The sequence below is a fragment of the Aspergillus lucknowensis genome (assembly GCF_044049455.1).
Source record: "Aspergillus lucknowensis strain CBS 449.75 chromosome Unknown BJX67scaffold_28, whole genome shotgun sequence".
NCBI lineage: Eukaryota > Fungi > Ascomycota > Eurotiomycetes > Eurotiales > Aspergillaceae > Aspergillus > Aspergillus lucknowensis.
This window is the reverse complement of record NW_027263572.1, coordinates 86,656-114,529: the sequence shown is the minus strand read 5'-3', so window position 1 is coordinate 114,529 and position 27,874 is coordinate 86,656. Positions and strand designations below refer to the sequence as shown.

General features: G+C 52.8%; 12 protein-coding genes across 12 annotated transcripts; 7 read left to right on the top strand and 5 right to left on the bottom strand.

Annotated features, from left to right (window-relative positions):
• Positions 1-1,094: 1,094 nt before the first annotated feature.
• Positions 1,095-2,138, top strand: BJX67DRAFT_372844 (SGNH/GDSL hydrolase family protein; the record flags this gene model as incomplete). Its single annotated transcript, XM_071031306.1, has 3 exons — positions 1,095-1,213; positions 1,275-1,741; positions 1,810-2,138. 3 exons carry the CDS (start codon positions 1,095-1,097, stop codon positions 2,136-2,138), a joined length of 915 nt encoding a protein of 304 aa, XP_070884914.1.
• Positions 2,139-2,973: 835 nt separating this feature from the next.
• Positions 2,974-3,881, bottom strand: BJX67DRAFT_382318 (RTA1 domain-containing protein; the record flags this gene model as incomplete). The annotated part of the gene is made up of 2 exons (XM_071033221.1): positions 2,974-3,674; positions 3,728-3,881. 2 exons carry the CDS (start codon positions 3,879-3,881, stop codon positions 2,974-2,976), a joined length of 855 nt encoding a protein of 284 aa, XP_070884913.1.
• A 582-nt stretch (positions 3,882-4,463) lies between these two features.
• On the top strand, positions 4,464-6,307 carry BJX67DRAFT_356805 (Zn(II)2Cys6 transcription factor). Its single transcript, XM_071029433.1, has 3 exons — positions 4,464-4,592; positions 4,669-4,737; positions 4,800-6,307. The coding sequence occupies exons 1-3, from the start codon at positions 4,524-4,526 to the stop codon at positions 5,820-5,822; spliced, it is 1,161 nt and encodes a 386-aa protein (XP_070884912.1). The 5' UTR covers positions 4,464-4,523; the 3' UTR covers positions 5,823-6,307.
• A 7-nt stretch (positions 6,308-6,314) lies between these two features.
• On the bottom strand, positions 6,315-7,625 carry BJX67DRAFT_356802 (uncharacterized protein). Its single transcript, XM_071029432.1, has 2 exons — positions 7,171-7,625; positions 6,315-7,102 (listed from the first exon to the last, which is right to left on the bottom strand). Exons 1-2 carry the CDS (start codon positions 7,403-7,405, stop codon positions 6,519-6,521), a joined length of 819 nt encoding a protein of 272 aa, XP_070884911.1. The 5' UTR covers positions 7,406-7,625; the 3' UTR covers positions 6,315-6,518.
• A 30-nt stretch (positions 7,626-7,655) lies between these two features.
• On the top strand, positions 7,656-8,729 carry BJX67DRAFT_149248 (uncharacterized protein). Its single transcript, XM_071024767.1, has one exon. The coding sequence runs from the start codon at positions 7,924-7,926 to the stop codon at positions 8,467-8,469; it is 546 nt and encodes a 181-aa protein (XP_070884910.1). The 5' UTR covers positions 7,656-7,923; the 3' UTR covers positions 8,470-8,729.
• Positions 8,730-9,238: 509 nt separating this feature from the next.
• BJX67DRAFT_149254 (uncharacterized protein) lies at positions 9,239-10,170 on the bottom strand. The gene has a single exon (XM_071024768.1). The coding sequence runs from the start codon at positions 10,053-10,055 to the stop codon at positions 9,327-9,329; it is 729 nt and encodes a 242-aa protein (XP_070884909.1). The 5' UTR covers positions 10,056-10,170; the 3' UTR covers positions 9,239-9,326.
• A 743-nt stretch (positions 10,171-10,913) lies between these two features.
• BJX67DRAFT_382314 (uncharacterized protein) lies at positions 10,914-12,052 on the top strand (the record flags this gene model as incomplete). Its single annotated transcript, XM_071033220.1, has 3 exons — positions 10,914-10,994; positions 11,047-11,357; positions 11,437-12,052. The coding sequence occupies 3 exons, from the start codon at positions 10,914-10,916 to the stop codon at positions 12,050-12,052; spliced, it is 1,008 nt and encodes a 335-aa protein (XP_070884908.1).
• Positions 12,053-12,401: 349 nt separating this feature from the next.
• BJX67DRAFT_149242 (uncharacterized protein) lies at positions 12,402-13,674 on the top strand. The gene has a single exon (XM_071024766.1). It carries the CDS (start codon positions 12,570-12,572, stop codon positions 13,398-13,400), a length of 831 nt encoding a protein of 276 aa, XP_070884907.1. The 5' UTR covers positions 12,402-12,569; the 3' UTR covers positions 13,401-13,674.
• A 1,705-nt stretch (positions 13,675-15,379) lies between these two features.
• Positions 15,380-16,872, bottom strand: BJX67DRAFT_382311 (glycoside hydrolase superfamily; the record flags this gene model as incomplete). The annotated part of the gene is made up of 3 exons (XM_071033219.1): positions 15,380-16,396; positions 16,447-16,556; positions 16,611-16,872. 3 exons carry the CDS (start codon positions 16,870-16,872, stop codon positions 15,380-15,382), a joined length of 1,389 nt encoding a protein of 462 aa, XP_070884906.1.
• Positions 16,873-17,979: 1,107 nt separating this feature from the next.
• On the bottom strand, positions 17,980-23,134 carry BJX67DRAFT_382310 (putative esterase; the record flags this gene model as incomplete). The annotated part of the gene is made up of 6 exons (XM_071033218.1): positions 17,980-18,705; positions 18,773-19,589; positions 19,645-21,040; positions 21,089-21,787; positions 21,851-22,736; positions 22,808-23,134. The coding sequence occupies 6 exons, from the start codon at positions 23,132-23,134 to the stop codon at positions 17,980-17,982; spliced, it is 4,851 nt and encodes a 1,616-aa protein (XP_070884905.1).
• A 555-nt stretch (positions 23,135-23,689) lies between these two features.
• Positions 23,690-25,097, top strand: BJX67DRAFT_356793 (PQ-loop repeat-containing protein). Its single transcript, XM_071029431.1, has 2 exons — positions 23,690-23,845; positions 23,925-25,097. The coding sequence occupies exons 1-2, from the start codon at positions 23,811-23,813 to the stop codon at positions 24,781-24,783; spliced, it is 894 nt and encodes a 297-aa protein (XP_070884904.1). The 5' UTR covers positions 23,690-23,810; the 3' UTR covers positions 24,784-25,097.
• Positions 25,098-25,715: 618 nt separating this feature from the next.
• Positions 25,716-27,066, top strand: BJX67DRAFT_388875 (FAD-dependent oxidoreductase; the record flags this gene model as incomplete). Its single annotated transcript, XM_071034425.1, has 1 exon — positions 25,716-27,066. The coding sequence occupies one exon, from the start codon at positions 25,716-25,718 to the stop codon at positions 26,937-26,939; it is 1,224 nt and encodes a 407-aa protein (XP_070884903.1). The 3' UTR covers positions 26,940-27,066.
• Between the last annotated feature and the right edge of the window lie 808 nt (positions 27,067-27,874).

Here is a 27,874-nt window from a genome sequence, read left to right as displayed (position 1 = left end):
ACCCGCTGTTGAGAATGGGGCTTTGGTCAAAGAGAAAGCAGTGCAAAGCATATCATGTTGGGTGGTTTGATCCATATTGATTTTGCCAAAATCACGCTGGAACTTGGAAGGACCAGGACAAGGAATACCCTGATATCTTGCCCGTCTACGCCATTTGAAGCTGATCATTCTGTAATTGGGCTCACCAGCGAAATCCTATCCAGTTCCTCCTGTCTTCTGCGGGCAGACATTGTCTTTCTGCTTTCTGCTACTTCGGCCCATTGTAACAGCCTCTACCTGCAACTCATTCAAAGGCCATGATTTACCCAAAAACACCACTTCCTGCTGTGGTATACAAGATTCAATTCCCCTCATTGAATATTTATCCGTCATAGCCAGATCCACCATGTGTATTCCAGTATGTATCTCCACATCAGACAGATTATCCGCGGCAGGCCTGCAACAGAAATACTGGGGGAATAAAAAATAAAAATGACCCGAAGACGAGGTGAGCTCGAGAAAGCCGAAATTGAAATGTCAGTGGGCAAACCACAAGACTAGGTAGTCCACCACTTAGACATCTCAAAACCCGCAACTTGTTCAGCACCACAGGGCACTCTGCAGGAACATTAACCCTAGCTCAGGGGCCATGCGCTTTGCAGAAACCAGTCCTTGTTTTTTGCCCAATTGCTTATTCTAGCAAATTTCCGCCCCAAACCGAGGTTAGGACACGCTTTGGTATATTTTGGTACGCCATGAAACAAGGGGCCTCTGCTGTCTTTCTGCGGCTGCATCCTTGTGCAACTAAATGATCGGGCGAACGGAGATCCACCAGAATCAACAGGCCCTAACTAAGCATGGCCAAGGAGCGCGGGGAAGACACAGCTGATTGTTTGCATGCATTGGATAATTTTCTACTTCTGTTTATCCTTGTATTGCCTTACTCTATTTCCTTCACCGTGCTCTTGGTTAAATGCTGACCCTCCGCCCCGAGTCATGCTATAGTTCTGATCACCTCAAAACAAAAATCTTTTTCTCCAGATCTTTCTCTGAATCTTTACTCTCCAAGTTTTTTATTTTATTTTATTTTATTTTGTCAGAGTGGCTCTTTCGAAATGGCGCAGAAATCTGTATTCTCTGGCCTCCTCCTCCTCTTCCTAGGTTTATCGGCCGGAGCCGTAGCAACTTCCGCGTCCAGTGCTCTCTCTGCGGAAACCAAGTATTTTATCTCATTGTGAGTAATTCTTTTCTTTAACCCGGAAAATATTTATTAACAGAATGCTCACATTTGCCAGCGGTGACTCGTACTCCCAAACCGGCTTCAACCTGAGTGGCAGCTACCCTTCGGCGTCTAACCCTCTGGGAAACCCAGAGCTTCCGGGGTGGACAACAAGTGGAGGATTGAATTGGATCGGCTTCTTGACTTCTCAATACAATACCTCGCTCACCTTGTCCTTCAACTTTGCTTATGGTGGTGCGACCACAAATGCCAGCGTTGTTGCCCCTTGGAGCCCCTCGGTTCTCAGCTTCATTGACCAGGTGAACTTGTTCAGCAACAGCATTGCTTCCAAACCATCTTCGGCACCCTGGAACAGTTCCAATGCCCTCGCCGGTATTTGGATGGGAGTCAATGATGTTGGGGGCTCCTATGGGCGAACCGATCTAGACAATGTCCTCACAGACGTTATGAACAGTTATTTCGGCCAGTTACAGATCCTGTACGATTCTGGAATCAGAAATTTTATTCTATTAACTGTCCCTCGTGAGCAAATCCCCACACCTTTTTTACAAATTCCCCTGAATTGTTGAATGTTGACTTTATCACTACAGCCATCCAGATGACACCGACTGTGATTGGGAAGGGCAGTGAGGACGCTGCTCTGGAGGCTGCTGCAGTTGAAAAATACAATAGACAGCTCGCGGCGTATCTCTCCAGCTTTCGATCGTCCAACATTGATGCCACGGCAAAGTTGGTACACACATACTCGGCTTTCGTTACGGCGATCAACGATCCAACGGCTTACGGGGCTCCTAATGCAACTTGCTCCAATTCTGATGGGACGTCCTGCCTCTGGTGGGATCCTTATCACCCCGGTGTCGCAATTCAGGATCTTACAGCCCAACTCGTGTTCTCCGAACTGGACGGCTGGTTCTTTTAGGGGGCGGTGACTCTGGGCTGCCTTTGTGGTTGCATATTTTGGCCGTTATCGGTAGATTTGATGTAAATTGTCTATCGTTAGAGGCTTTTTTGGTATGATGGATCACATACATCACAGTCGTGGATAAGAAATATGGCCGTGATAGTTCCTTGCTACGAGGATCGTTAGGATACCTTGTTGGGTGGGCTATTAGCCAACAACCAGACCCGGGATACCCATAGTGGACTGAAACTACGGATGCTACGGTGTCGAATGCCCATATGCGAGATGGTTTCTCAAGGGAAAGAAATCTGCTTTACTTTCCTTCACTAAATATAAGGGGATGGCTGGGGAGTTGTTCTCTCTGGTGCGATGATCGTTAGGCGCCGCCGTTCGGAACAGGTTCGGACGGTGATGGGGAAGGCCGAGGCCAAAGTTCGGATTAGAACTGAGACCTTTGAAGGGTATTTAGGAAGGTGGTTCAAGTTGACCTTATTCAGAAAGTGTCGTGATAAACCAATCCAAGGGTTCTGCCCGAGAAACACTGATATTAGAAAAGGTGAATAATTATATATAACAACTTGCACATCTAGCTCCAGTCTCTACCAACCAAGCACCCAGCCATGCATGTAAATGGAATGGTCCACCACATCGGACTCCCCCAAGCTATAACAGCATCATAGAATATACCGTCCGGGAGGCTGAGTTACCCGCCGTGCTGCTGTATACTCGAGCGAAAACAACTCACATCGCCTGTATAGGGATCACTTCAAGAGTAGGGTGTGCGAGCCCTTAGTACTCGCCCTTCCAGACAACCGCTAGCCAACTCGTAAAGGACAGACGGCTGGCATCGTCTTCAGCTGCTCACAGGGGCACATTCAATGAGCCGTACCCATTTGGCCATCTTCCCCCCATTTACCAGACTCCTGATCTCGCTCGGGTGTATCCAATTGAGAATAAGCATGACCACAAACATCGGCACAGCATCAAAGACGAAGATGAATATCTGGTGCGTGGCGATATACCCCTCCAGCCCCTGCACAAACTCCACGACACGGACAATCGATCGCGCGAAGATGAGAACGCTGGTCCCGTAAATGGCGTGCATGTGTCTTTCATACCGAAGTGCCTGTGGTTGCTCGAGGAGCCGCTGCGTCGGCTTCTTGCGCAGTCGGCGGTGGAACATGACCCCTGCGACGATGAAGCAGGAAAAGAAGACGATCTGGACGACGAGCCCCACGATGGCGATGATGCGCCCGATGTTTCGCACGCTGTTGCTGTCCGAGGCCATCAGGCCGGAGCCGCCGAGCTGGGAGAAGAAGGCAATCACGTCGCCCGTTACGAAGGTTCCGGTGAGCCGCTGCCGGCGGACGAGAAGATACGTGTCGGCTCGCAGCGCTTCGCTGATGCGGCCCAGTTCCATATATATGGATGCGGCGAAAAGGGCGGGCGCAACGAGGAGTAACATGTTTTGGGCAACGAATGGACCGATTTCGTATCTTGGGATGCCGCTTTCTGTGGCGGATTTTGCTCGTACGATGTACCCGGCGGCTTCGACTAGAGAGGAAGCGTGTTATGGATGCAAAAGATGGAACGATCGAGGTACTTACAGAATCCGCCGCAGCAAAAGGCCGTCAGAAACCATGTTTTTGTCTGCCACATTTGGTACGCGTGCAGTATTGTAGCGGCCATAAAAAGCACCACGAAAATGATGGCCGCTTCCAGTGACGGGACATAGTAGTATGGAGCAGAGCTGGCGCCCATGTTGGAGTACGTGAGGAGCAGTCGACTTTGATCTTCTCTCGACGAACGCTATTCATTGTAGGGGCTAACATTGGCTTATAAATAGGAAGGGGCATACTCTTTGTGCTCTCGGTGGGTAATAATGGCTCCAAGATATGAGTTTCATGGTGTTTGTCCGAAAGGGTAAGGAGTACGAAAGGCGGGTGTGCACAGCTAGTACGAGAGAGGCATGGTGTACGAGACTCTCGTTCAGATCTTTGCTGCAGTGGAGCCCTCGAGCAGATCAGACAAGGGATCGAGAATGTATTTCCCTCGGGTTTGGATATTATTGTAGATTTCCGGTAAGTCAACGGTTGTAGCCCGAGTACCAGCGGCCAGGACTATTTCGATCTCCCAGGCATCTCAATTCTTTCTTCATTCAGTCCATCCATGGATTATCTTCCGCATCGCTGCTGGGTTCCACTGGATTATCTTGGCCAATCCTGTCTCATCTTGGCTGACAAAGTCTCCAACGCTATTCCTACACAGGTAAGGTGTACGATTTCCCTTCGGTATTAAAGTCAAGGTCATTCTCAACACCGCCACAGTTTTCACATCCTCAACTTATCATACACGCTTGCTCTCCAAAGTGGCCTATCAGGTTTACCGCATCTCCTAACAGAGATGCCGTCCAGGGCTGCTCACTCCAAGTCCCGTCACGGCTGCAGTCGTTGTAAGCAACGCCGAGTTAAGGTGCGTGGCAGGAGGATGGGCTGGAGGGTGGCCCACGTGTAATACAGGCTCATACTGACTTCATTACGCTGGTCAGTGCAACGAGGCAGCCCCCTGTCAGCACTGCGTCAAGAGACATGAAGCATGCAGTCTCGAAAGGTCGCCGGTAAGTACTCCGCCGCTACAGGTTATGACACCAGGTGGCGACGTCTGACCTTGAACCACAAGTTTGCCCCAAGACCTGATCCGCCCGTGCCATTGCGCCTTATCAACCTCCCTACCAATCTTACAAATTACCCTGCATCAGAGACATGGGGCATGGATCTATTCCTCATGAGCCACTTCACGTCTTCCACCGTGCAAACCCTGGTTCCCAGGGTGGATGTCCTCACCCTCTGGCGGACCGTGGTAGTCGAGGACGCAACATTGCATCCATTCCTGCTCCACGGCATGCTCGCCATCTCATCCCTGCACCTCGCTAGCCTCCGACCCGCCGCCCAGCGTCCCAAGTACGCTTGGTTCTGCCAACATCACCAAGCACACGCCATCTCCCAATATCGACGTGTCTTGCAAGACGTAAACTTAGATCAAATGGGCCCGGCCTTGGCCATGGCTCAGATAATCGCATTCTTAACTCTCGCAGCCCTCTCGGACAACGCGCTACCGAGAGAAAAGGACCAACCGGTTGCGACCGAGGACGGGTTCAGAGATATCTTGGCCCTGTTCACCGTTCTCCGCGGGGTATTGCCGATATTGCATGACAGCCCGTACCGGGATCGTTTCCGGACCGGGCCCTACGGCGTCGTCGTGTCCGTGTACAAGCATATACACAGTGACATCCCGTGCTTGCCGGCTCCTGCGAGATCAAGATACGAGTTGTTAAGGACAGACTGTCTGAATGACCTGATTGCTGCCGAGAAGAGCAGTGAGAGAGCCGTCTGCCGCAAAGCCATTGACGACTTGGAGATTGTGCACAGCAATGGGGTGCAGATGGCTGCGAGTAATGCGCACCCCGGCGTAGAACCTCGCCTTGACAGTCTGTGTCTCATGAAGTGGGCGGCAACAGTGTCGTCGGATTTTCTCGCGCTGTTGCACGGCCGACACACGGCTGCACTGGTCATCCTGGGGGAGTTTGCCGGCCTCTTCGAGCTTGTAGGTGAACGGTGGTTCTTGGAGAATTGGGTAAATAATGTCCTTGATATCGTACGAGCCGTGATTGCTCGACCGGGCCTGAAGTGGCTGAATTCATGACCTGCTGGAGAGACCGCGTCTTTGAATCATGTAGTTTGAAAACCGTTTTACCATCTAGCGACATACTCGTGCTGCATGCTTATTCATGGGAGTTGGGGTTGGCAAACGCTCTGGTGAAGTCAATACCAGTCACTGCCGCAGAATACCTCACCAATCTGGGAATTTAGGATAATTAAGCCAGACCAGCGAACGGTTGTTAAATTTGGTCCAGTTAGGGCAGGGTCTCCGAGCCCGACCCATACAAAGAGAAACTTTGGAACCTGTGCGACTCTAGGTATCTTGATCAGTTGCCCAGCTATCAGCCAGCGAGTACGACACCGAGGGTGACATACAAAACGTATCGTGTGGAGCATTTCTTATATCCGGAGGACGAGACCGGGGGAGAGCGAGAATAAGTAGCGTGGTCAAATGCGATTCTACTTGGGGAGGAAACCTGAAGCAAAGCATTTCGATAGAAGAAAAATTTATCCATCCTTAGAGACGGCTTCAGGGCCCGTGAGAGGAACTTCCGATTATTATGGCTGACTAGCCGGTTGCAAGAATACTATCAAGATATTCGCTGACATTAAATGCTATGGTATTTCGCCAAAATCATATTATGTATCTTTATACATCCCATACGCCACATATTCTTCCTCTGACCATTACCGTAGCCCGTAGAAATTTTGTGGATAAACACCGGTTGGTTCTGCCAGGTCATTGAAGTTCTTGGGGTTCTCGCCGTTCCGAGGTAGGTAATTCGGGTGTTATATGTTGTTCGGTGTACCCGTGTGATTTGAAATGCGCTGCTCCCCCACCTGGTATTTGTTGGTATATACTGTCTGAGCCTGGGGGAGGGTAGCGAGCATCACTCGGTACTTCACCCACGGGGCCCCGGTATCCAGCTGGCGCCATGGGGAGCCCCGCGGCCCTGCGTCGTCTCCGCAGGAGGAAAAATACTCCGACAATGATTCCGGCCACTAGCGGGATACCAACCCCCAGGCCTACACCGAGGCCTACACCGAGTTGGCTGTTGTCAGAGGAGCCGCTGTCGGCGCTGTGGTCGCCGGTACGGATTGGTGTTGTGCTCGGGGTGCTATCGGTGAGGGTAGTGCTGGTAGATGTGGTGGTTGTGGTGGGTGTGGTGGATGTGGTAGTCGAGGTCGGGATGCCGGTAATCGTGGCGATGACGCTGACCTCGCCGAGAGTGAAAACTTGTGTTTGGTTGGAGCAGGAGCAGCCTTGGAATCCGTAACAGCAGAAGGTTCCTCGATCGCAAGGTTTGACACCAACCCCTCCACCTAGAAGGGCCCCAAGAATTAGCATGTCTTGTGGTGAGGCACCAATTCCGTCATTGATCCTAACATACCCGCTATGCACTGGTTTGGACAAATATCAACGCCTCCATCGATCCAATCCTGTTCTGTGCAACCATTGATGAAATAGGGGGTAAATGTGTCTTCAGCCCGGGTACTGTTGGCAACGCATAGCCCGTTGTCGGCGCATAAATCCCCGATGGAGCAGCATTGTGAAGGACTGCCGTCATCTGAGCACGGGAAAAGACTCGAGTCTTGATTCCCCAAGGTGTTGTAGCAATCCGGCATCTTGTCGAGTCTGTGAAGTGCGAGAGTCAACACGGGAAGCTGTGGGAACAATCAGGGGGAGAGGTGAGAAATATGAGCTCAGCAAGAGAATTTGGGGGCCGGCCACGCGATTTGTTTTCCTAGGCTTGTTCCCTTTTATGGCGCCGTCCGGCCCCAAGGATTCCAGCTTCCTCAGGCTCGTGGGGGGCGCGAACCCGATGGAGGCCGGGGACAAATGGTGGAGACATGGAAGACAAGTTTTCGACGTGAGTGGCTGTGCTCCAGGGCTCCCCTGTCTGCTTGGGCGCAGGGAAAGATTGGGATGATTGGCCCCTCCTGGTTCGTCCGGTGCCGTGACCGTCTGCAGGCGCAGGTCTTGGTCAAATCAATTTTTCATTGACCTCCCACCAGCCTTGCTGTTGCGTCCTCCTCCATTCTGCATGTCCGCTCAAAAGGGAAATCCGCCCGAAGAATCTCCATGATGGATGAGTGGCTTTTAGCAGTGAGGAGTTGTCCCTCTGGCCGAGGGTTCGACGAGGATGATTTCTATCCCCGTGTGCAGGAAACAGTGCACCACCCGGTTCCATTGCTCTCAAAAGGGAAACGTGTTTGTGTGCATTGACACAATGGGCAATCATCCCGGACGGCGAAAAGTCAATGAACGACCATCTGGAAGCAAGCTGGCAATCGAAGCGAGGACAGCTTGTCAGCCTTTGGTGCCTTTGGAACGGCATTCTTATTCGCAGATAAACTCGGATGGGGCATCTAGTCGCTTCCTTCAAAAGCAAAAAATAAAAATAAATCAATCAATCAAGCAAAAGAAAAATAAAAGGATGTTCCACCAGAAACTTCAGCCTCGTCACAGCCATGACAGCTTCGACCATCGCAAACTGATGAGCCTTGGTCAACCAATGGCCGCACGCAGCGAACTCGCCCACAATCTGTCACGGATACAATCCTGCAAAATTGCTGGACTTTCTCCCAGTTCGCTCCAACTATTCGAACCAATATCTGTCGAAATGCATCGGGCAGCTCACCTGTCCCCTGCAGCGCACGGGTTGTGTCTTGATATCGAGCGCTGGTGATTCTGTTCATCTTCAACAATGAGGAGGACTGTTTGGAGTGCAATGTAGATTCAATCCGATTTAGCGTCGGAGCATGGAAGACCGAGAGAGGAGACCTCCCACAAGAGCCGACTTCACTGCGAGAAGTTTTCGTCAACGCTCCAGTTGAAAGCACATCCACTGGCACTTCCTCATCACCACGGCCGCTCTCACAAGAGCCATTGACTCCCGCGGATCCAGTGTCTCGTACGGGAGTTCCCCTTTCATACTGAAGACGTGACTTAGTCACTGTCCGCAGGCTCCTCTCGAGAGTCTCTCTTCTCTTCAACAGTGTGTTCTGCCGTCTGTTGCGGTCGGCCACAAGACGCGCGAATATTGGCAACACAGACGTACCCTCCTATTCGTGGCTTTCGACCACTATCTTGTGCCGGTCTGTGAGAACACTCCAGGCGCCGGCTCCGGAACCGAGAGCAGCTCGGTTTTCTCCCTTCACACAGAGAGATCAGATGAGAGACTTACCTTGAGTTTCTGCCGCTGACACTCAACGCAAGCCATCTCTGTTCGACGCATGCCGCGCATGTTGTCCACTCGCTGAGGGAAGCTTGTCAACGCAAAGTTCATTGGGATAGGAATAGGAAGTTCGGAACTGGAGGAGTGGTGGTGTGATTGCCAATGTATATCTGTGTATATGGGCAATGTCCATCAGGACATCGGGATGGCTGTTCAGGTATATGGAGGCCAGAAATTATACAAAACCCAAATACGTAAACAGGAAAGCGGTCCGAAATATGATACTAAGATTCTGAGTTTTCAGGGGCCAGTATGGCCCTCGCTATTCAGCACATTCATAACAATTGGGACCACCAGCTATTCAGGAACTATTTCTTAACCGTGCAAACGTACTCAACGACATTAATGATCATTTCAATCGGTGACGGAGTCTCCCTTCGAGTCGTCGTCGTCGTCGTCGTTGTCGATATTGTATGACTCAGGGTGCAAGCTGTTTGACTCACAATAGTAGTATGAGTCGTACCCGGGGTAACAGGGGTAACTTCAGTCAAATCAGGATCCAAACTAGACGTGGCAGTCGTAGAAGTACTCGGAGTAACTGGAGTAATCTCAGTGAGATCTGTATCCAATGCACCAGTGACAGTCGTAGAGGCATCCGGAGTGACAGGAGTGATTTCAGTATGATCCGGATCCGAACCTGTAGTGATAGACATCGACACACCCGGCGTCACAGGGGTGATTTCAGTGAGATCTGGATCCGAAGTCGACTTGGACGTGGTAGAGACACCCGGAGTCACTGGAACAACCTCAAGGGGATCTGTGTTGGTTGGACTATAACCACTCAGTGTCACCAGGGTGATTTCCGTCAGGTCGTCGTCGGAGTCTCCGGTTCGAGAATCTCTCAAAGAGACCTTCGGAGAGGTTGCCGTAACGAATGTTGTCTGCCGAGTCGGAGTCAAGCCCGAATCGGGTTCGTGGGCGTAGGTGTCGACTATGTAGCCGTCGTACTCTTCGCCCGCGACGTTGATTTTAGAGATGTAGCCGTGGGCCGTGGCCAGACCGGCGGTGCTGAGTACGGCAATTAGACTAAGAAGCATTGTAAATGAGTGGAATCACGACAGCGTGGTGGGATGGTTGTGGTTTGAGTGACAAGACATATAGCGAGGCCAGCTCTTTGACAGAAGAAAGAATGTGCCTCGTGCAAGGCTCAGAAGACGTACTTAAATAGCAAGTCGAGTCTTTGTTGTAGGTCTTTGTATCTCTCATTGTCGTCGACCTCGGTGGTGACAAAGGGTGTTAGGGTTACGCAACAGACTCGAAACACCAAATGCGGGACCATCTGGTGGCATCCATGGTTGGACTACGGATTCATGGGGATACACGACTCGTTGCCTGCCGGAGGAATGACTCCAGTGCTGAACGGGTCGGTATTCACTGGCCGACAATTCCAATTTCCGCCTTCGCACACTCTCCGACATTCTTTGAGATATTCTGTCTTAGCCACAAACGGCGGTCCGGCGATTGGTGCCCTCGGACATGGCATCTCTCGGTTTGCAAGCGCATCGTATTCTTAATAGGTCTCCTCGTGTTGGTTGCTCGCCAGTCGCCACGGCTAAGGCGGGCTGCCAACGGGATATTTATATTTGTTTGCAGTCGTATACCCAGTTCTCAAGGCTTCAAAACGTGATTCCCCAGTCTTACCCTCGCCCTCCGCACAACCGCAGACATGGCGCCCGGATGGACACAGGTAACAGAGACCCGCTGGGAACGGCCTTTCAACGGTTTCGAGGAACTTTTATCTGTGCCGTCTCGTGCCGGGGAAGCCTATGGTGATGACGGGACGCAAAACGGAATTGTCTCAAGCCTGAGGCTCTAGGTAACCATCCCGAATATCGAGAATTCCCTGAGACGTGCCTGGAAGCGCCTCCCTGCGCTATGTGCAGCCTGCACTTGCAATGACGGTCGAGGGCTCGAAGCTGGTGTATGAAATCCCAGATGAGAACTCACTGGCGGAATACCTCTCCTCCACTCTCATTGTATCATCGCCCCAGACGCGGAGGGACTTTCTCGCATCGCACCACCCATCAGCCAACCGACGCTGTACTACTTTCCTGCCTCATCGGAGCTCGTGCTTCGTTCTTCGCACGTACCGATCGATGGTATTGGGACGATGAGGTTTTGGCACCGGTACCTCAGTGCCCTGGCATCACCCGCAACGGATCCCCAATTTGGAGACGAATATGCGCGACTCCACCGATCATCGAGGAATTACTCGGGTTCAGCGGGTCTCCGCGGCCAGAGTTGTTAGAGAAGGCCGCATCACTCCTCGGAAGCTACCTCAGCGGCCTCCCCGCCGTCGGCCTCGCGTCCAGCGCCGGCACCGCCCCTCCCACGCTGCGGTGCCAGTTCAGGGAACTCAAAGTTCTCGCGCGAGATAACCAAATCCCTCATCGACGCCTGCAAAAAGCGCGGGATTAGCGTTACTTCCGCCCTGCACGCAGCGTACATCATCACGCTCACCCGCCATGTGCACCCCAAAACCAACCAGTCGCGGCACACCACGATGAACGAGTATGATCTCCGACCATACTTCCCCGACCCTTATAATACGGATCGCTCCGCCGTCGGGGTATACTTCGTGCCTCTGCCATTTAGGGCTGATTTACCGACCTCGTTCTCCGACCTTGCGGACGGACTGAAGCGGTCGTACCGGATGGGGTTCAGCGAGGACCGCGAACTCCTGAAAGTCGTCGGCTCGTTCACAAGGGCGATGGCGCAGTTCTTGCAGACGGAATTCCAGGCTAACCTGATTGGCACATCTGCGTTGGTGAGCAATCTTGGGGTTGTGGAGAACCACGTTCAGCGGTCGTTCGGGGGTGCTGTGAGTGTTCTTGATTTTAGCTTCACGGTGGAAGTGGTTATTGGGATGAGTGCGCTGCACTTTTACACGTTTCGTGATTGGTTGCGGTATGTTCACAGCGTTGACGAGATGTTCGAGGGGCCATCTCAGATAGGGCTTTATTTGGAGGAAATGGAGAGGGTGCTGAGGGAGGAGTTGCTCGACGGCGGCTCGACCGCCGCGAATCAAGATTGAGCTTGAATCATCACTGAAGATTAATTTTAGACCCTGAAGTTCTTCAGACGACATGACTCAAAGACAGCGTGGAAGGTGACCTGTTTTCTGCAAGCACAGTTCTGGCCCCCAGGTGAGCTGCCGCCAACTCCTGCAGGACGCCAGAAACGGCGTAGTTCAGCCTTGGGCCTCGTATTCTTTGAAGACTTCCCTCGAAAGAGCCAATCGTGAATCTCATCGCTGGGCTGTGCACAGCTCAGCCGCAGAAGCCCCCACACGATTGAGCCCAGGGCTGCGCGAACGGTTGGCTGTCCTGAAGAAGCTTCATTAAAGGCTCCGCTAGGGGCCGCAACTTCGCCCGCTGGTCCCTGCGCTGAAGAAGCACTTCGGCCTAACTCCGTCCAGGCCAGCTCCGCGGACGGGGCCGCTGGGGCCGCCGTATAAATCACCCGGAAATTGCCCACAGGCGTCGACCCCCCCCCCCAGTGCCAGAGACAAACAACGTTACTCCTGAGAGCCCTTTCTCGCCCCATCCACCATGACCGAACAACAGTGCCCCGACGGCGTCGAGTTCATTTACTCCCCCTTCAAACCGTGGTTCAGCTTCGACTACGGCGCCCCCGCCGACTGCTGGACCGGCGCAATCTGCACCCTCACCCCGGCCGACGAAGCACGCAAGCAGCAGTTCGCCGCGACAGCCCTCGTCATGGGCCTCCTCCCGCTCGTTCTGCGAGACATCGCATGGCCCGAGCGACGCATCGTTCTTGTCCCCGCGCCCCTCCCCGCCCTCGCCGAGGTCATTGTGCGCGCGCTGGGGCTCGAGCCCCGAATCACGTCGGACCCGGGCGACTGGAAGAAGGACGATGTGGAGCGGTGGATGAGCTGGATCCAGAGTAGCTGGTTAGCGACATTTGCGCTGCGCTCGGGACTCGTCGCTATTATTCTAAGCACCCTTGCGCTGGTTGTCTCGTTTGGCGCGCTGGCCCTGATAGAGGTGTACTCGAAGCGCAGCGCGTTGGGGTGTGTGTACCCGATTTTCGGACTGACGTGGTGCGTCCTCGGTGTTCTCCCGGCTGCTGTGCATGTTATTTTCGTGGTTCGCCGCCGGGGAAAGGAGAAGGAGCTTGGTGGGAGTGGCGGCAGGGCGTCGGCGGTGCAGGGGGCCGACGAGGCGTGGCCGGTGCAGTTTGCGTGGGCTGTCTACTACATTGCTGGCACGCTGGTGTATACTTCTATCATGGCGATTACGCCGCTGGAGCTGTTTGTCTGGGTTGTTGTGATGTTTGCTGTGACGGGGGCGAGTAAGCTGTTGGCGCTGTATATCTGCTTGGTCTTGAGGAATCCTCTTGTCGACTCGAGACTTGACTAGAAGACTTGTATACAGAGGCCGGGTTTCTGGCAGGAGATGCGGCCTGCGTCCGGGATGGGTGAATACGCTTGATGACAAAGGTTACGATCCTACGTGGCCAGCTACGATATGTCCACGCGCAACCATGTCCAGGAAGTCAAGTGCGAGACATGAAGTCCAAGTTGTAATTATCTGCATTACATAGCCTAGCATTAATTGAGCGCTCACGTCTTGTCAGTGTTTTTGATAATGCCGCGAGGCAGCTTATCATTTATCCTCTTAGTCTAGACGCGGCGTTGAAAGCAGAAAAGCAGGTGTAAAGGTCGTCTTCATTCTCGGAGATCTATGATTCTCCGCATATCCTGAGGTACCTTGGGAAGATCCTTCCAGACATCGCACCCCTTGCCCTTAGCCATTTTTCGTCTGGAAAACCAGAGTCTCAACGAGAGATTCTACGTCATCCCTGGACACCCCTGGCGGGTGAGGCGCAACGATGATCCCTTCACCGGTATTGTTGATGACAATCCCGCTTAGCCCTTGGCTCTATAGCAGCCAAACGTCAGTCGCTGCGATTAGAATAACATGTGGAAGAGTTATCGAGACACGTACACCCTCTGCATACAATTGGTCTGCATCAGTCGAACCCTGGATCCCGTAAACGGCGCCGGTTATCTGGACGACCTCAAACGTGCCTTCGCTGAATAGGCAACTGATCTGAGTCTTTGCCTCGGGATCGATCTATAGGAAGTTTATGAAGACAATATTAGTCGCGGAGTTTCGCTGCTTTGCTTGATCGCGGTACTATTATGCTTGGGCCGGGATTTCGTTAACAGAAGCTCTTCACCCCATGCGCCCAGGGTTAGGCCGCCGTCCGGAACAAAGGCGACAACTCCGTCGATCTGGTCTGGTGGTAGCGACAGGTTGGAGAAAAAGTCTGAGAGGAATGATTAGCATGCTGGGGTTGGGATTGGGAAGGACATGGGATCTTACCGTCCCAGTCGATCATTGCGAGTGGATTCTGTGGAGTGATTGATCGCTGGGGAATGGGAGTTGTGAATATGTGACTCGGGTGAAATGAAGAGATATTCAGGCCCTTAGGGACAATGCCATAGCTTAAAAAGCAGGACACCGACTATGAGATTATCAAATGCTGGGGAGGAGGGAACAGCGATGACGTGCTGGCCAACTCATCGCGGGTGTAAATGCTGCTTGTCTGGCATGAAGCAGCCTTGGACATGCTTGCCATGCGTCTCTCCCTGCGTCCTCTACATTGATTGGAAGGCAGAATCTGCAATATTCCCTTTTGAGATCCTCGATCTCAGAATGCTTGACACAAGACTGCATTCGGCGACGGGGGAATCTGCAAGCAACCCCCGGTCGATGTCCTGGCCCACGGCGGCGCGGCACCTTCTGGTTGGGCGTGGACGGCGTGGCTGTCCTTGGGAGACGCACCCGCACTGCACGTTTCAGCTCATGCTTTCAAGCCACCTTCGCCGACTGGAGCTGTCGAATGTCGATGGACTCCCCCGAGGTGGAGCTGGCTGCAGGAACAGTGAGACCAGATAACCAGGTCTTGAGGACCCAGTCAAAATCCTGAGTGTTATCAGGACACATCTTCAGTCCTCGATGGGAAAGTGTTCACCAGGCATCTTCAAGGGAGACAGCCTTGTGGTAATACTATAGGTATTGGAGCACTACATCAGCAATATTTGAGATATAATGATTTCCTATTAGCACCGCCAGAGTAATTATATACTAAAATACCTCTGTAGACACTACTTAGAAAGAGGCGTTGCTTTAGCCATGGTTCGGGCTATCGATTACGGTGCGAGGCTCCGGTAATCGAAATGAATCATGCACCTACGCACATCGTCGGCTGAATACAACCCTCGATTCAATCTACTTCAATATGTACAGGAATCTTTCGCAACAGGGTTTAGACTTCATATACACAAATGCCCACAGCATCATACGTATGGACCTTCAAGTCGAGGGCCAATTCAAGCAGTCGAAACCAGCACCGCAGGCTCACCATTGGTGAGCGTGACGCAGACCTGCCCGCTCTCATCAGCGGTAACCGTCCCGTTCCCACTAAAGGTGTTCGTCCAAGACCCGCCAGGGGCCTTCGAGTCGAAGCAGTGCTCAGCAGACCCAGACCCGCTGTTCGACGTGACCACGATGAGGTCTCCGCCCGCCCTGCTCCACGCATACGCCGAGTCGGCAACGTACAGATGGACATGGTCGTTGTCGGCGAGGCCGCCGACAGCAGATCGCGCCGCGGAGAGCCGCGAGATGGCCTTGTACAGGTCGGCGTCTGTGTTGAAGCCGCTGCGCCACAGGTCCTCGCGGTTCGCCGGGTCGTTGCCGCCGGCGAAGCCCTGTTCGGTCCCGTAGTAGACGATGGGGATGCCGCGGGCGAGGATCACGTACGCGAGTGCATTCTTCAAAAGCGTCTTGTCGTTCTTTGCGTTTAGCCAGCGGGCGTTGTCGTGGTTGTCTAGGAACGTGCCGAGGGCGCTGGGGTCGGGAAATAGAGAGTCGATTTGGTCGTGCATGTCGACGATGTCTTGCGCGGAGCCCGTTTGCTGGTAGAATCTGTTCATGGGGTAGTAGACTCCGTAGTTGAGCAGGCCGTCCATGGTGTCGGCGTACCCGGCAAGGTACGTGGGGTCGCCGTCCCAGACTTCGCCGATGGTGTAGACTCCAGCTGCGGCGGAGAAGGCGGTCCAGAAGTCCTTCTCGACGTGCTTGACGGTGTCGATGCGCACGCCGTCGAACTCGTATTCGGTAACCAGCCAGCTGACCCAGTCCTGGAAGAGGGTGCGGACCTCTTCACTCTCCGTCTTCACGTCGGGGAGGTCTGATGCGATACGGCAGGTTTCAATACTCTCCTGGCTTGAGTAGTCAATCTCGCAGGCGGCATGGTAAGAGCTGTCTTGGTTCAGTGGCTCGGGCTTGTTGTCGCTGATGGGGCTTCCCATGTGGTTGGCAACGACGTCCGCCATGACATAGATTCCCTAAGTCATTAGTGTCTTGAACTGAAGCAAATACCCGAGACCATATTTACCTTGTCATGCGCAGCACTGATTAAACTTTTCAGATCATCAGCTGTTCCGTAGTTCTCGTTGATGCTGTAGAGATCCTGCGCCCAGTATCCATGATAACCACCTTCGTGATCTGTAAATGATGAGCGACCACATCTATTAAATGACGCAGGTAACTTTGACTCACTGGCGACAACAGGAGTGATCCAGAGCGCATCAAATCCCATCCCCTTGATATAGTCAAGCTTGGACTCCAAGCCCTGGAAAGTCCCACCGCAGTAGTTTCCAAGGTCACCGCAAGCATCACCACCAGTGTCGTCGGCAGACCGAGCAATGCGATCCGTCAGAGCAAAGTATATATTGCGAGACTTCCACGCATCGACATCCGCTGCTGACACAGCGGATATAAGCGGGAGGAGCAACGCTGTCAGAGTGCCAGCCAGCTTCATGATTGCAGTAAAGTGAAGTAGACTGTCGAGGTTCTGAAGATTGACCGAAGAATGGCCCCGTTTTATATCAAGGCGATCCGGCAGAGACCATCTCCAACAGAGAGAATCCTTCCGCTTTTGCAGCCGGGCTCCGAGATCTTCACATTGGTCGACATCCTCCCTCGCACGGTGTGCCTATCGCAAAGGGGCAGTTTGTCCTGAAGATCACCCCGGATCCAGTAACTTGGCCGATAATGAACCCGCCGTCTCGGTCAAAAGCCGGGGCAATGCGGGGTCCCCGCCGCTGACTGGCATTCCATGCTCTGGGGATCGTCACGCTCTTCGGGGCTGAGGTGTTTCGCAAAACATTGATCCTTCTCCACATGCCGTACGAGTTGTCGCTATTGGTCCATTGTCGGCCCGATGGCAGCTGTTTCATTTGGCAGGTGAGGATCCGGAAAGAAAATCTCGCTCATCTGCGACGATCCCCACGCTGGGCGACACTGTCTCGAGAGAACAAGATCTTGTATTCTCTAAAGGATAGTTTGACCACTTTCTATGCTGGATTTTGTCCTTTAAAACTATATATATAGGTTTGATAGTAAGAGTATTAAAAGCAAAAAAGCAGTACAGTAGACACAGATAGAAATTCCCCGTGGAATTGACGGCATATGCCAAATTCCACCTGCCTTGCTGCCTGAGGCAGACTACTGCGTCAATGCCGGGTTTCCGACTTCAACAAGAACAACCGCCTGCTTGCGACTGGGATCCAATCTCCTTGGAGCAATAGAATCCCGACGCCTCAATCATGACCCGTGACAGCACGCCGTCTAGGACAAATAGAGATTCCCGTGCCGCTCGTGGAATTCATTATATTTAACAATTGGGATGTAGACGCATGTATTGTCACGAGGTTTGAATTGTCGATAGAACAGCCCTCGCTGGAGGTAATTCAGAGATAAGCTGCTTCTAACAATATAAGAATATACACCAGTCTATTATGGCTGTAGATAAAAGAAATGTTTTACCTCCAAATCATTTCCCCGTGCGCCCACTAATATACTTCGCGAATACATGTCCCTAGCTGTCTTCGTCTATTTTACCGCGTACAATCTCTACATACGCATCCTAATCAAACCCCCAATCACTCAACATCTCACCCACTGCAGCGCCCGCATGGAACTGCATCCCCGGGCTCCTCGGATGAAACGTTTTAATCTGCCTGGTAGGCAACCACCAAGAGACATCCTGACTACTATAGTCCCTATTCGCAATTGCTTGATTCGCTCGGTCCAAGCTCTGCGCAATCAAACTCGACGAGTTCGCCTTGACGTGGACCGCAACGTCACACATGAAAACCGCATAGGGATCCGGGTCAGATCCCAGCGCAGCCTGGCACGTATCCGCATTGGGAAGCTGGATCGATCCGGCGTCCATAAGCGCGGTGATTTCGGCTTCCTCGGTCGCGTTCGTGCTCTCGGCTGTCGTGTCTCCATCAATCGCGATATCGGGCCATGCGGATAGGAAGAAGTAAGTGTTTGGGTTGTTGGGGTCTGGCTCTTGGGTTCCGGGTTCGCACCAGCGGTGGCCGTCAAAGCGCGAGTCCATGTCGACGTAATGGATCTGCTTGGTGTTCCGGGCAGCGTTGATGTCGGAGATGGTGGATTGGATTAGCGAGTTGAGCATACGGACGAGGTCGTTGAGTTCCTTGCGTAGGTCGGTCGTGAGCCACACGTAGTTGCCGGAATGCTGGGGGTCGTACTGTGGGCTTTCGTACCAGAAGGTGGTTGATTCGCAGTCGGCGGTGTCTTCGTTGAAGAAGGTGACATAGCCAGGGACGTAGAGGTTGAATGACTGAAGTAGAGTCAGCACGATGAAGAACAGCACGACAGGAATAAATAAGGATATTAGGGAAATATACGCTAGAGCCAGATCCATCCAAGATCTTTTCATATGCAGCCCTAAGTTTCGCGCCGAGTCCATCGGATCCTGTATCTTGCATCAGGTTGCGGGCTTTCTCTTCAGTCTCCAGATACCACTGGCGGTATTGCTCAAGCGAGTACCACCACATGGTTAGCACGCAGTTGGAAACCAGCTCGCTGAAGAACACATCGTTCCCTCCAATTGTCAGGGTTGCCATGGTAGTCCCCGTGGGGTTCTGTCCTAGCCACTGGTCGATCTTGTTATTCAGTCCAACCGTTGTATCCCCCGAGCATGCATAGTTGGTATAGGTGAAATCCTCAGTATCAAACCACTCCTGGACGAGCTCGCCGTAGCTGTTACTTCCCACGCGGCAACTGTCACCTGTTGTGGTTCCCGTACACATCCCGGCGGCGTAGGAGTCACCGAAGTGAACGTAATCGTTGACACCGTACGTGGCGTCGGCATCATAAGACGAATCATCGTAGGCCGGACAGCTGGAGTCATCCGCCGAAAAAGGAGAGTTGTCGGGAAGAGGAATCTGTCGACCGCACATGCTGGTATAGTACCCACCAATTACGACAAGAGACCATGTATCCGCATTGTAGGCGGACAACCTGCTGTCACAGATTCCTTCTTGCTCGGGGTTATTTGGGTCTGGGCAAAGCAATCTGCGCTGCCAGTTAGCATCGCCGGCTATACGGAGCTCATTGGCGGCTTGTTCAGCCCTTCTGCCACTGCGGGTACAGTGTCGATTGAAGGTCCCTGCGGCAAGATCTCGAGCTCCTTCCCATCCATAGACATAATCGCGGCATCTCCTGAGGTGAAGGAATCAGTATCGGTCTGGGGATGAGAAAAAAAAGTGAAACCCACCCTTTCTCGCCATTGACTAACCACATAACATAATTCGTATGCGTTATTTCGTGCAAAATCACCTGGGCTCGAGTGAAATAGGCATCATTGAGATTAATTGAGTCACACCTCGCCAGCACTGACCTGGAACTCTTCAAATAGTCATCTGTGAAGAACCTTGGGCAGAAGTTAAGCCGATTCTCACTGTTCATCATGGCAAGCCAGCCATTCGCGTCACATTTCCGAAGGTTTTTGCAAGTGATCGTGAACTTTGCGTCGTCGGATTCCATCTGCCCAGAAAGCATGCTGAGCATCCGGTCGAACGTCAAAGCTACCTTCTGAATGAAGTTCAGGCGGTTCTCGAGGAGTGATTCGGCAAAGAAGATGTCCCTATATGGCCAGTATGTTGGGCCATTAAAATACGCAACTTCCGACGCAGCATCAGCCGCATATTGCATTTCTTCAAGAATCGTTTGCACTTGGTCCCGAGTGCACTCGCTGTTGTCTTGATAATGAGGGATGATCTCGATAGGGGCTTTTTGAGGAGATACAGGTAGATTAGGGTCAGTTATCGGGCCGTCATCGCCTGTGTGGTCTTTGGTGGTACATTCGTTGTACCACGTCAGCGCTGTGTTGTTGATGGAGTTCCAGATACTATGCATGTCTGCACGGCCGTCGCCGTTCAGATCAGGGAAATAAGTGCATGAGCCTTCAACGGCACCTCGGTACTTGGGTCCCGCAGGTCCCCATTCGTATCGCGATCCCTTGATATCACGTCGGCCAAGGTTGTACCACACCGACCCGTCTCCTGAGAACTTGTCTGTCCAGATCATGTCGGCCTTTCCGTCGCCGTTCACGTCGGCCCAGTGTAGATTTGCCCTGTCCTTCTGCTCGGAGTACTTGAATTGATCAATGTACTCCCATCCATTGTTCCCATTGACCCAGCCCCAGGTGCGGCCGTCCTTCTCAACGCACAGGTAATCGGCCTTGCCGTTGCCAGAAACATCGGCGAAATGGACCGGCCGGTCAAGGAAACCAAGGCCTCGGTGCTCGGGGCAGTAAAGCTCATTTGCAGCATTGATATTGTACTCCCAGTCAAAAGTCCCCGTTTCTTTGATCTTGTTCCGCCAAACTTGGACCTTGTTCTGATTGTCGGGGTCGGTCCAGATTATATCGCAGGCTCCGTCGCCGTCCCAGTCCGCGAGATGCAGATCGCGCCGGTCAAGTTTCATGCCAATCAGCTCCTGGGTAGGGTCGAAGATAATCGTATTCGCTCCCCAGAAGCTCGACCCGTCGGTGGGGACTTCAACTAGGCCTCGATTCGGATAAAGGCGCATATGGCCAGTTGAATGGATCCAAACGTAGTCCATCATACCGTTGTCGTGGCCCATCATATTACAATACCTGTCTCCGTCGGCTACCACAATTAGCAAATCAACCTCTCTATAAGAACCTCCTCTCGTACCTTTGATCTTAGCCCCTCCTGCCCCCTTGCTCTTCCACACATGAACGTAATACATCGGCCCAAGATGCTCGATGGAGGTATCCTTCTCGATGAACACATAGTCCTGTCTCCCGAGCTCTCCAAAATCTGCCACCTCGCCATAGGTTCGCGCAAAGTAGACCTGATCCCGCAATCCGGATGTCCCGAAAATTCCCCCCATCCCGGGATGCGACGGGCCAGAGTTAGCACCCCGGTAGAACCCCTGGCGCCACACGGCGTTCAACCCGTCACCAGACTCTCCTTTGATGCAGCTCCGGGAGTTGGTGTATGTTGTCGTAGCGCCATCGTCATCAACCCACATCCAGTCGTCGCGCCCGTCGCCGTTGATATCCTCGAATCGCACGCCGCGCAGGTCCCCCATGCCTTTCCCCGTGAAGCGCTTGCCCAGCAGCTGCCAGTATGCGGGGAAGTCTTCAATCCATCCGTTTCGCCAGCAGGTGATATCGCCGTTGTCGGCCAAACCGCAGTAGTCGGCGCGGCCGTCGCCGTCGATATCAGCAAGGCGTACATGCGCCTGATCGTATCCTTCGGGACACTTCCATATTCCGATATCGGTGAAGGATGGAGGCTTGTTGCTCCCGGCGTCGCCGTCTCCATTGTTGATGCTTGCGTAGGTAGTCCCATCCAAGGCGATGCAGATGTAGTCGTCAAGTCCGTCACCTATAATTTATCACACATAAATCAGTCCCAGATGGTTCCTCAGCAGACAGACGCAGTGCTCACCGTTGACGTCGATAAAATGCACACCCCCAGGGTTACAATTATTATGCGTCGAGAACGTGTCCCCCTTCGTAAACTCCGGCTCTTGAGCATTGATATTATTCGTGTAAGAGACAAACGTCACCACGCCGGAGTCTTTATCTTTCTGGAAGATGATCAGATCATCATACTCCCTCGTATAAAGCCTCCCGAAGAAAAAATGCAGCTCGTCATCATCCCTGTATGGATCGACTGCGCCCTTCCCCGCACGGACACTAAACAACGCCCCGCTATACTCGCTGTCGTGTCGATAGATCCCGTCATCCTCACCACTCCCTTGCTGCGTGTACCCGCCCGCGTAGACTCCGCTCCCGTACTGTTTGTCGCAGGTCCCCATGGACGAGATGTCAAGGTCCGCCGGCTTGACGATGAGGTCCGCCACTGCGGCGTTGTAGATCGCATTATACCATATGTCCGCCATCTGGGAGTACCCGTAGTCGTTGGGGTGCTTGTTATCGGCGAAGTTAGCGGGGTACGCGATCCAGTTGTTTCCGGAGCTAGGAGCCGGCGGATCCATATCGGCCAGGATGATGGAGATATTCTGCGTCTCGCGCATGTCAAGGACCAGTTCGCGGTACTGCGCGTTGACGGAGGGCCTGCTGGCTTCGATGGTTTCGGAACCCGAGGCGATCAGGGTTGACAGGACGATGAGCGTGTTGGCCATGTCGGGGGCGCCGATTAGGGTTTCGATCAAGGAGCGCATGCGCCTGCCTGCGTTCGCGGGGTCGACGTTGTAGTCGCAGTCGTTGGTGCCGGCGTTGATCAGCACGACGTTCGGCTTGTAGGCCAGCGAGTTTGTGGCTGCAGCTTGCACTTGCGTTATCACGTCGCCGATGTGGGCTTCTACATCCTTTTCCAGCGTGTATATGTCAATTAGTCTGTCTATCTGCTTTTGGGGAATGGGGAGGGGGAGATGCGTACATTGTCTACCATGTGACCGTTGGATTTACTGCCCACCATGTCGACTTCCCAGCCTTCAAAGCGGAGTTTGTCACGGAGAGGCTTGCGATATCCATTTCCGGTTGAGGATAAGTATCCCCAGGTGATTGATGCGCCAAGAGGGAAGATCCGTAAAGGGACTTTCTGGGCATCATCCCGTTTTGCTCTTGGAAGCCGGTCAACAGCATGAAAGTCTTTATAACTCGAATTGGCCGTCGATCGAGAGACAGGGACAGCTGATCCTATGACAGTAGATGATAGAAGAGACAGTATTAGATTCAACACCGTAAAGAAAAGTAGAGGCGCCATTGTCAGGGCTGACTCTCTGCACCTTTCACTCCCCTTCCATACTTCGAACCGCTTTATACTTTCGCAGCCCTCCAGTCATTTCATGTGCAAAATGCCTCAGCGTAGGTGCCGGATACTATGAAAGGATAAGACCATAGTATTTGTCATGGGAATTTTGGGGGCCATAATTCTGTGGCAGAGGTACACATGTGGCGATCGAGTCACGGAGAGTGGGTTTATTTGGTGTTTGTCGGCGAAACAACCAATCCCTAGCCTGAATATGGTACTCGGATGAACCGGAGTAGTACCAAGGGGTGACTGGCATCCTTCATGGCCGTAATTATTGGGGGCCTTAATCTGTGACAGGGATATATGCGGTGATTTAGGCGTGCACTGGACTTAATCAGTGTAAAGTAGGGTTTCGCTTCTACACTAAGCACTCGGAAGGCGGCTGACTGGCATGATAAGCAAAGGCTTAGCTGAGACATGGCACCAGGTAGGGCCGGAACCTCCACAAGCTTTTATATCAATGATCTATTGGATAAGTTATTTGCATTCTCCACATTAGGCCCCAATCCTGAATGTAGAGCACTATGGATACTCGAAGGTTTATTTAAGATCTCCACCCATGTTACTCTCTTTCTGCCTTTTATCTCTTTCAAGTTGGCCCTTCTGCCATTGACCCTTACATCAAAAAATGACTCTACCAACACTTCCTAACTGGATAAGGATGTGCGTGCACTAGTCCCATCAGCATGCTTCCCAAAATACCGGTCGATACCTCTTGAAGTATTCTGACAAATTCACCCAGAATCCTCATTATCCTAAGCACAGCCTCCTTCTACCCGCAAATCCGGCGCATCCAACTCCGAAACTCCACATACGGCATCTCTACTGCCTACATCCTCTTCAACCTTATCAGCGCAACAGAACACTTCACCTTCCTATTCGCATTGCTGGTAAACAGCAGCGGAGATGTCTTCATCCATGAGCCCCCAACGACCGGCGACTGGTTGAATCTGTGCCAGTTTTTCGTAGTGTGGATGGGGTGTTTAGTCCTCTTCGGCCAAGCAATCCACAGCCTCCACGCCAATCCATGCCGCAAACTGATCCTATTAGCCATATACATTCAATACATATGTATATCTATCTTACCCGAGGTCATCGATGCAATAATCACTCCCAAGGAAACGAGAAAACAAAGGCCGCCAACGAATGAGAGGGAATGGATGGTCGGACTCTTTCTTTCCGCGCACGCCATGACCATCCTGCCATTATCGGCCGTTTTCCGCATCGCGGGATTCATAGATCAGTCGCGACTGATTTTGCGCCGCAGACGGGGGCAGCCATCGGTCTTGAGCCTGACAGGTCTGGTGTATCAGGCCTTGGTCTTTGCTCTGGCTTCTGGGCTCTGGGTACTCAGGGTGCAGCAGCCTGATCCTCCGATGCCGGTGAGAAGACCCATGGATTGGAAGAATTGGTACCATATAATTGGGTGGCCGGTTGTCGACGATGCGGTTTATGCGCTGGGACAATGGGTTTTGTTTTTGTTTGCGGTTTGTTGGCGTTCTCGAAGCGATGCTAGGGATGAGGCAGTCCATACTGGGGAGACTGATGCTCTGTTAGGTGATGATGAAGGGCATGCGTACGGCGGAACCAGGACTTCTTAGATTATATGTATATCATTGTGCCACGATATCGGGCACTTGCTTTGGTGGTTTGCTGGCAGTGCGCTCAGATGGGATTGAAGAGACCGACAGAGGCTAAGCGCGGCAGCCAAACTATTATTCCTACAGAAAACAAGGAAGATCTCCTCGTATACGGGCAAACATGCAACATTCAACCTCGTCATAGCGGAGTCGATATCGTCCTGATATGAGAGGACAAGAAGAGCTGACTGCAGGAGACCGTTCTGACTCCTGTGGCGGACTGGCACCGCGGCGACACCGCGTAGAATATCCAAAGCAAGTGTGTAAGATCTGGACAGCTGGAAAATTCTCTTTGAATCCCAGCCGGAAAAGAGGAATGCGGCGGTCACGAATGCCGTTAGCTGCGGAGTTCGGCCAACTGGTGGCAGCGAATCCCGCAGCTGCTGCAGTCCAGCCGCGGAATCAAGCTCCGGTGTTGACGCAGGTGAGTAGCTTCATCGTTATTTGCGGAAATGAGACCTCCAGGGCGAGCCTGAAGATTGGGACATACTCACATTCATGATGGTCATGACACGTGTTAGCACCCCGCCTTGCTAGCAGATAATATATATCCTGCCAGCTCCACTGTGGTAGAGAAGCATCTCTACTACATTTTCTAGCGAAGTCCTACAAAGGGATGCATGATGCTGGCTTAATTCAGCCAAAGGTTATAAATGAACATGATTGGTTTCTGTACATGTGTATTGGCCGGAGATAATACCAGGACCCGAACGATGGAGCCGAAGCATGCGCCAGACTTTCAGCCCCAAACGGACATCATTCACGGCCAATGATATACAAGCCTGAACCGCGGTGGGCCTATCTCAATATATGAAGTTCAGGCCATCCCAGTCCTTCCGGAATTCTCACACGCACACACAGTGCCTTCGCTAAGCTGCTCTTGAAAGTGCATCATGTCCGCCCATGTCGCCATCATCGGTGCCGGCCTGTCAGGTCTCACATTGGCCCTGGCACTGCATCAGCAGTCCATTGCCTGCACTCTCTACGAAGCTCGCTCCACCCCGCTGAACATCGGCGGCGCAATCATGCTCTCGCCCAATGCTCTCCGGATCCTGGATGCGCTGTGTGTCTTCAAGCGGATCCGCTCTCAAGGCTACGAATTCGACCACCTCCACTTCCGCTCCCCGGAAGACAAGCCGCTGGATACATTCGAGTTCGGCAGTGAAGAGAAGTACGGATACAGTGGCATGCGAATTTACCGGCACGTGCTGATCAACGAACTCTCCGCGATGGCCGCAGAGTCCGGCATCCCAATCCGGTACCACAAGAAATTCACGCGCGTCCTCTCCGAAGCCGAATCGAGCGTTACGTGGGAATTTTACGATGGCACGCGCGAAACAGCGACATGTCTCGTCGGCGCAGACGGAATCCATTCCAAGGTCCGCGAGTATCTCTACCCAGACCTCGAACCTACATTTACACACACCATGGCCGTCACTGCTGCCGTTCTGACCAAGCAGCTCCAAGTGCCGGAGGGGTACGGCCTGCCAGTGACGATTATGAACAAAGTGCACGGGGCATTTGTCATTGCGCCGCAGCAGGCCGACGGCTCGGAGGTTCTCATCGGGCGCCAGAAGCGCGCGCCCCAGCTTGACAGGGATGGGTGGAACGCGCTCCTCAACGATAAGGAGTGGTGCATTGATTTTCTGCGCGACAATGCGGCCGATTTCCCGGAGATCGTCGGGAATGCAGTCTCGAGTATATCGACGGATAAGATCAATCTGTGGCCATTTTATATCGTGCCGAAATTGGAGACGTGGAGCTCGAAATTCTCGCGGGTCGTCATACTTGGTGATGCGGCCCACGCCATTCCTCCGTCTGCGGGACAGGGTATAAATCAGGGGTTCGAGGACGTGTATACATTTGCTTTGATTCTTCGGCACTGTGAAGGGAAGCAGGAACTACTGCAGGAAGCGTTGAAAACCTGGCAGGCTGGTCGGCAGGAGCGGGTTGACAGGGTCCTGGCTTTGAATGCGGAGATTGACAAGCGGCGGGCACCTAAGATGCCAGGTCAAGGGGACGATGAGGCCCAGAGCAAGCCGTTCGAGTTGGGATGGCTGTATAAGCCCGATTTCACAGACATGGTGGACGGGTGGCTCGCTGGGAAGGTGTTATAGAGTGCAAAATCCTTTGTGGCCGCTTCTCTGTATGCTCTTCTTCATCTTGACAGCAATATCAATCAGCCCGATGCTCCCCACCATTAACCTCGACGGCAGCTCCGGAATCCTAATGTCAAACCGCCAGTCCAGGGTGGAGAGCGCCTCGGTGTATCTGCGGCTGTTAATTCACCACCCACTTAAACGGGCAAAAAAAAGGAAAAAAGAATCGCGTATATGAGACGTACGCCACCATGCACGTCCTAAAATCTCCACGTAAACACCAATAAGACCACGCGTCCGGTGCTCACCGTTCCGGGATTCTGCGGCTGGAATCCCGCTGACCCTGGCTCCGTCTTTCGGCGTCCAGCACTAACACTCGTAGAGGAAATGGTATGGGTTCTCCTCGTAGCAAATGATGCTGTGTGACCCGCCTTGACTGGCTGGAGAGACATGAAGGATTGTGTTTTTGGGCGCGAGGAGCTCGGCGGAAACGGGCTGGCGGACGTCGGAGGGAAGATGGGTGAAGCGCGGAACGTGAGGTTTGTGATTTGTTGGGTCGTATCTTCGGAACCGGGACAGGAGTCGTGACCACCGGCTTTATTGGTGTTTCTCGGTGGAAATGGCTTGGGATCGAGGATCCACTGGCACTGTTCGTCGTACATCTTGTGCTGGGGCGGGTGGTGCTGCCTCTGGAGCTGGTGAGGGGATCGATTCTCGGTGATGTACTGGCTGTACTCGGGGACTACCATCAAGGCTGTGTTTGAACTGGGAGATCCAAGAGGGAGAGCGCATTACTTCGGGGCAGTCTATGTTGAAGGTGAGATGACGCGGCGGGGTTGATGGATTGACTGTCTTGCCCAGGACTGCGAATGCGAGCCTTTTTTCTCACGTTGGAGGCAACAGGCCCTAATTGTGGATAGAGTGAAGGCTTGGTTTCACCTTCAATATTATTC

Excerpts from the sequence above, each read along its gene's own strand:
- BJX67DRAFT_356805 (XM_071029433.1), top strand. The coding sequence starts at position 4,524 with ATGCCGTCCAGGGCTGCTCACTCCAAGTCCCGTCACGGCTGCAGTCGT. Across the intron at positions 4,593-4,668 it reads GTAAGCAACGCCGAGTTAAG|TGCAACGAGGCAGCCCCCTG; the intron begins GTGCGTGGCAGG and ends TACGCTGGTCAG. Across the intron at positions 4,738-4,799 it reads GCAGTCTCGAAAGGTCGCCG|TTTGCCCCAAGACCTGATCC; the intron begins GTAAGTACTCCG and ends TTGAACCACAAG.
- BJX67DRAFT_356802 (XM_071029432.1), bottom strand. The coding sequence starts at position 7,405 with ATGCCGGATTGCTACAACACCTTGGGGAATCAAGACTCGAGTCTTTTC. Across the intron at positions 7,103-7,170 it reads TCCAAACCAGTGCATAGCGG|GTGGAGGGGTTGGTGTCAAA; the intron begins GTATGTTAGGAT and ends GGGCCCTTCTAG.
- BJX67DRAFT_149248 (XM_071024767.1), top strand. The coding sequence starts at position 7,924 with ATGATTTCTATCCCCGTGTGCAGGAAACAGTGCACCACCCGGTTCCAT.
- BJX67DRAFT_149254 (XM_071024768.1), bottom strand. The coding sequence starts at position 10,055 with ATGCTTCTTAGTCTAATTGCCGTACTCAGCACCGCCGGTCTGGCCACG.
- BJX67DRAFT_149242 (XM_071024766.1), top strand. The coding sequence starts at position 12,570 with ATGACCGAACAACAGTGCCCCGACGGCGTCGAGTTCATTTACTCCCCC.
- BJX67DRAFT_356793 (XM_071029431.1), top strand. The coding sequence starts at position 23,811 with ATGACTCTACCAACACTTCCTAACTGGATAAGGAT. Across the intron at positions 23,846-23,924 it reads CTTCCTAACTGGATAAGGAT|AATCCTCATTATCCTAAGCA; the intron begins GTGCGTGCACTA and ends AAATTCACCCAG.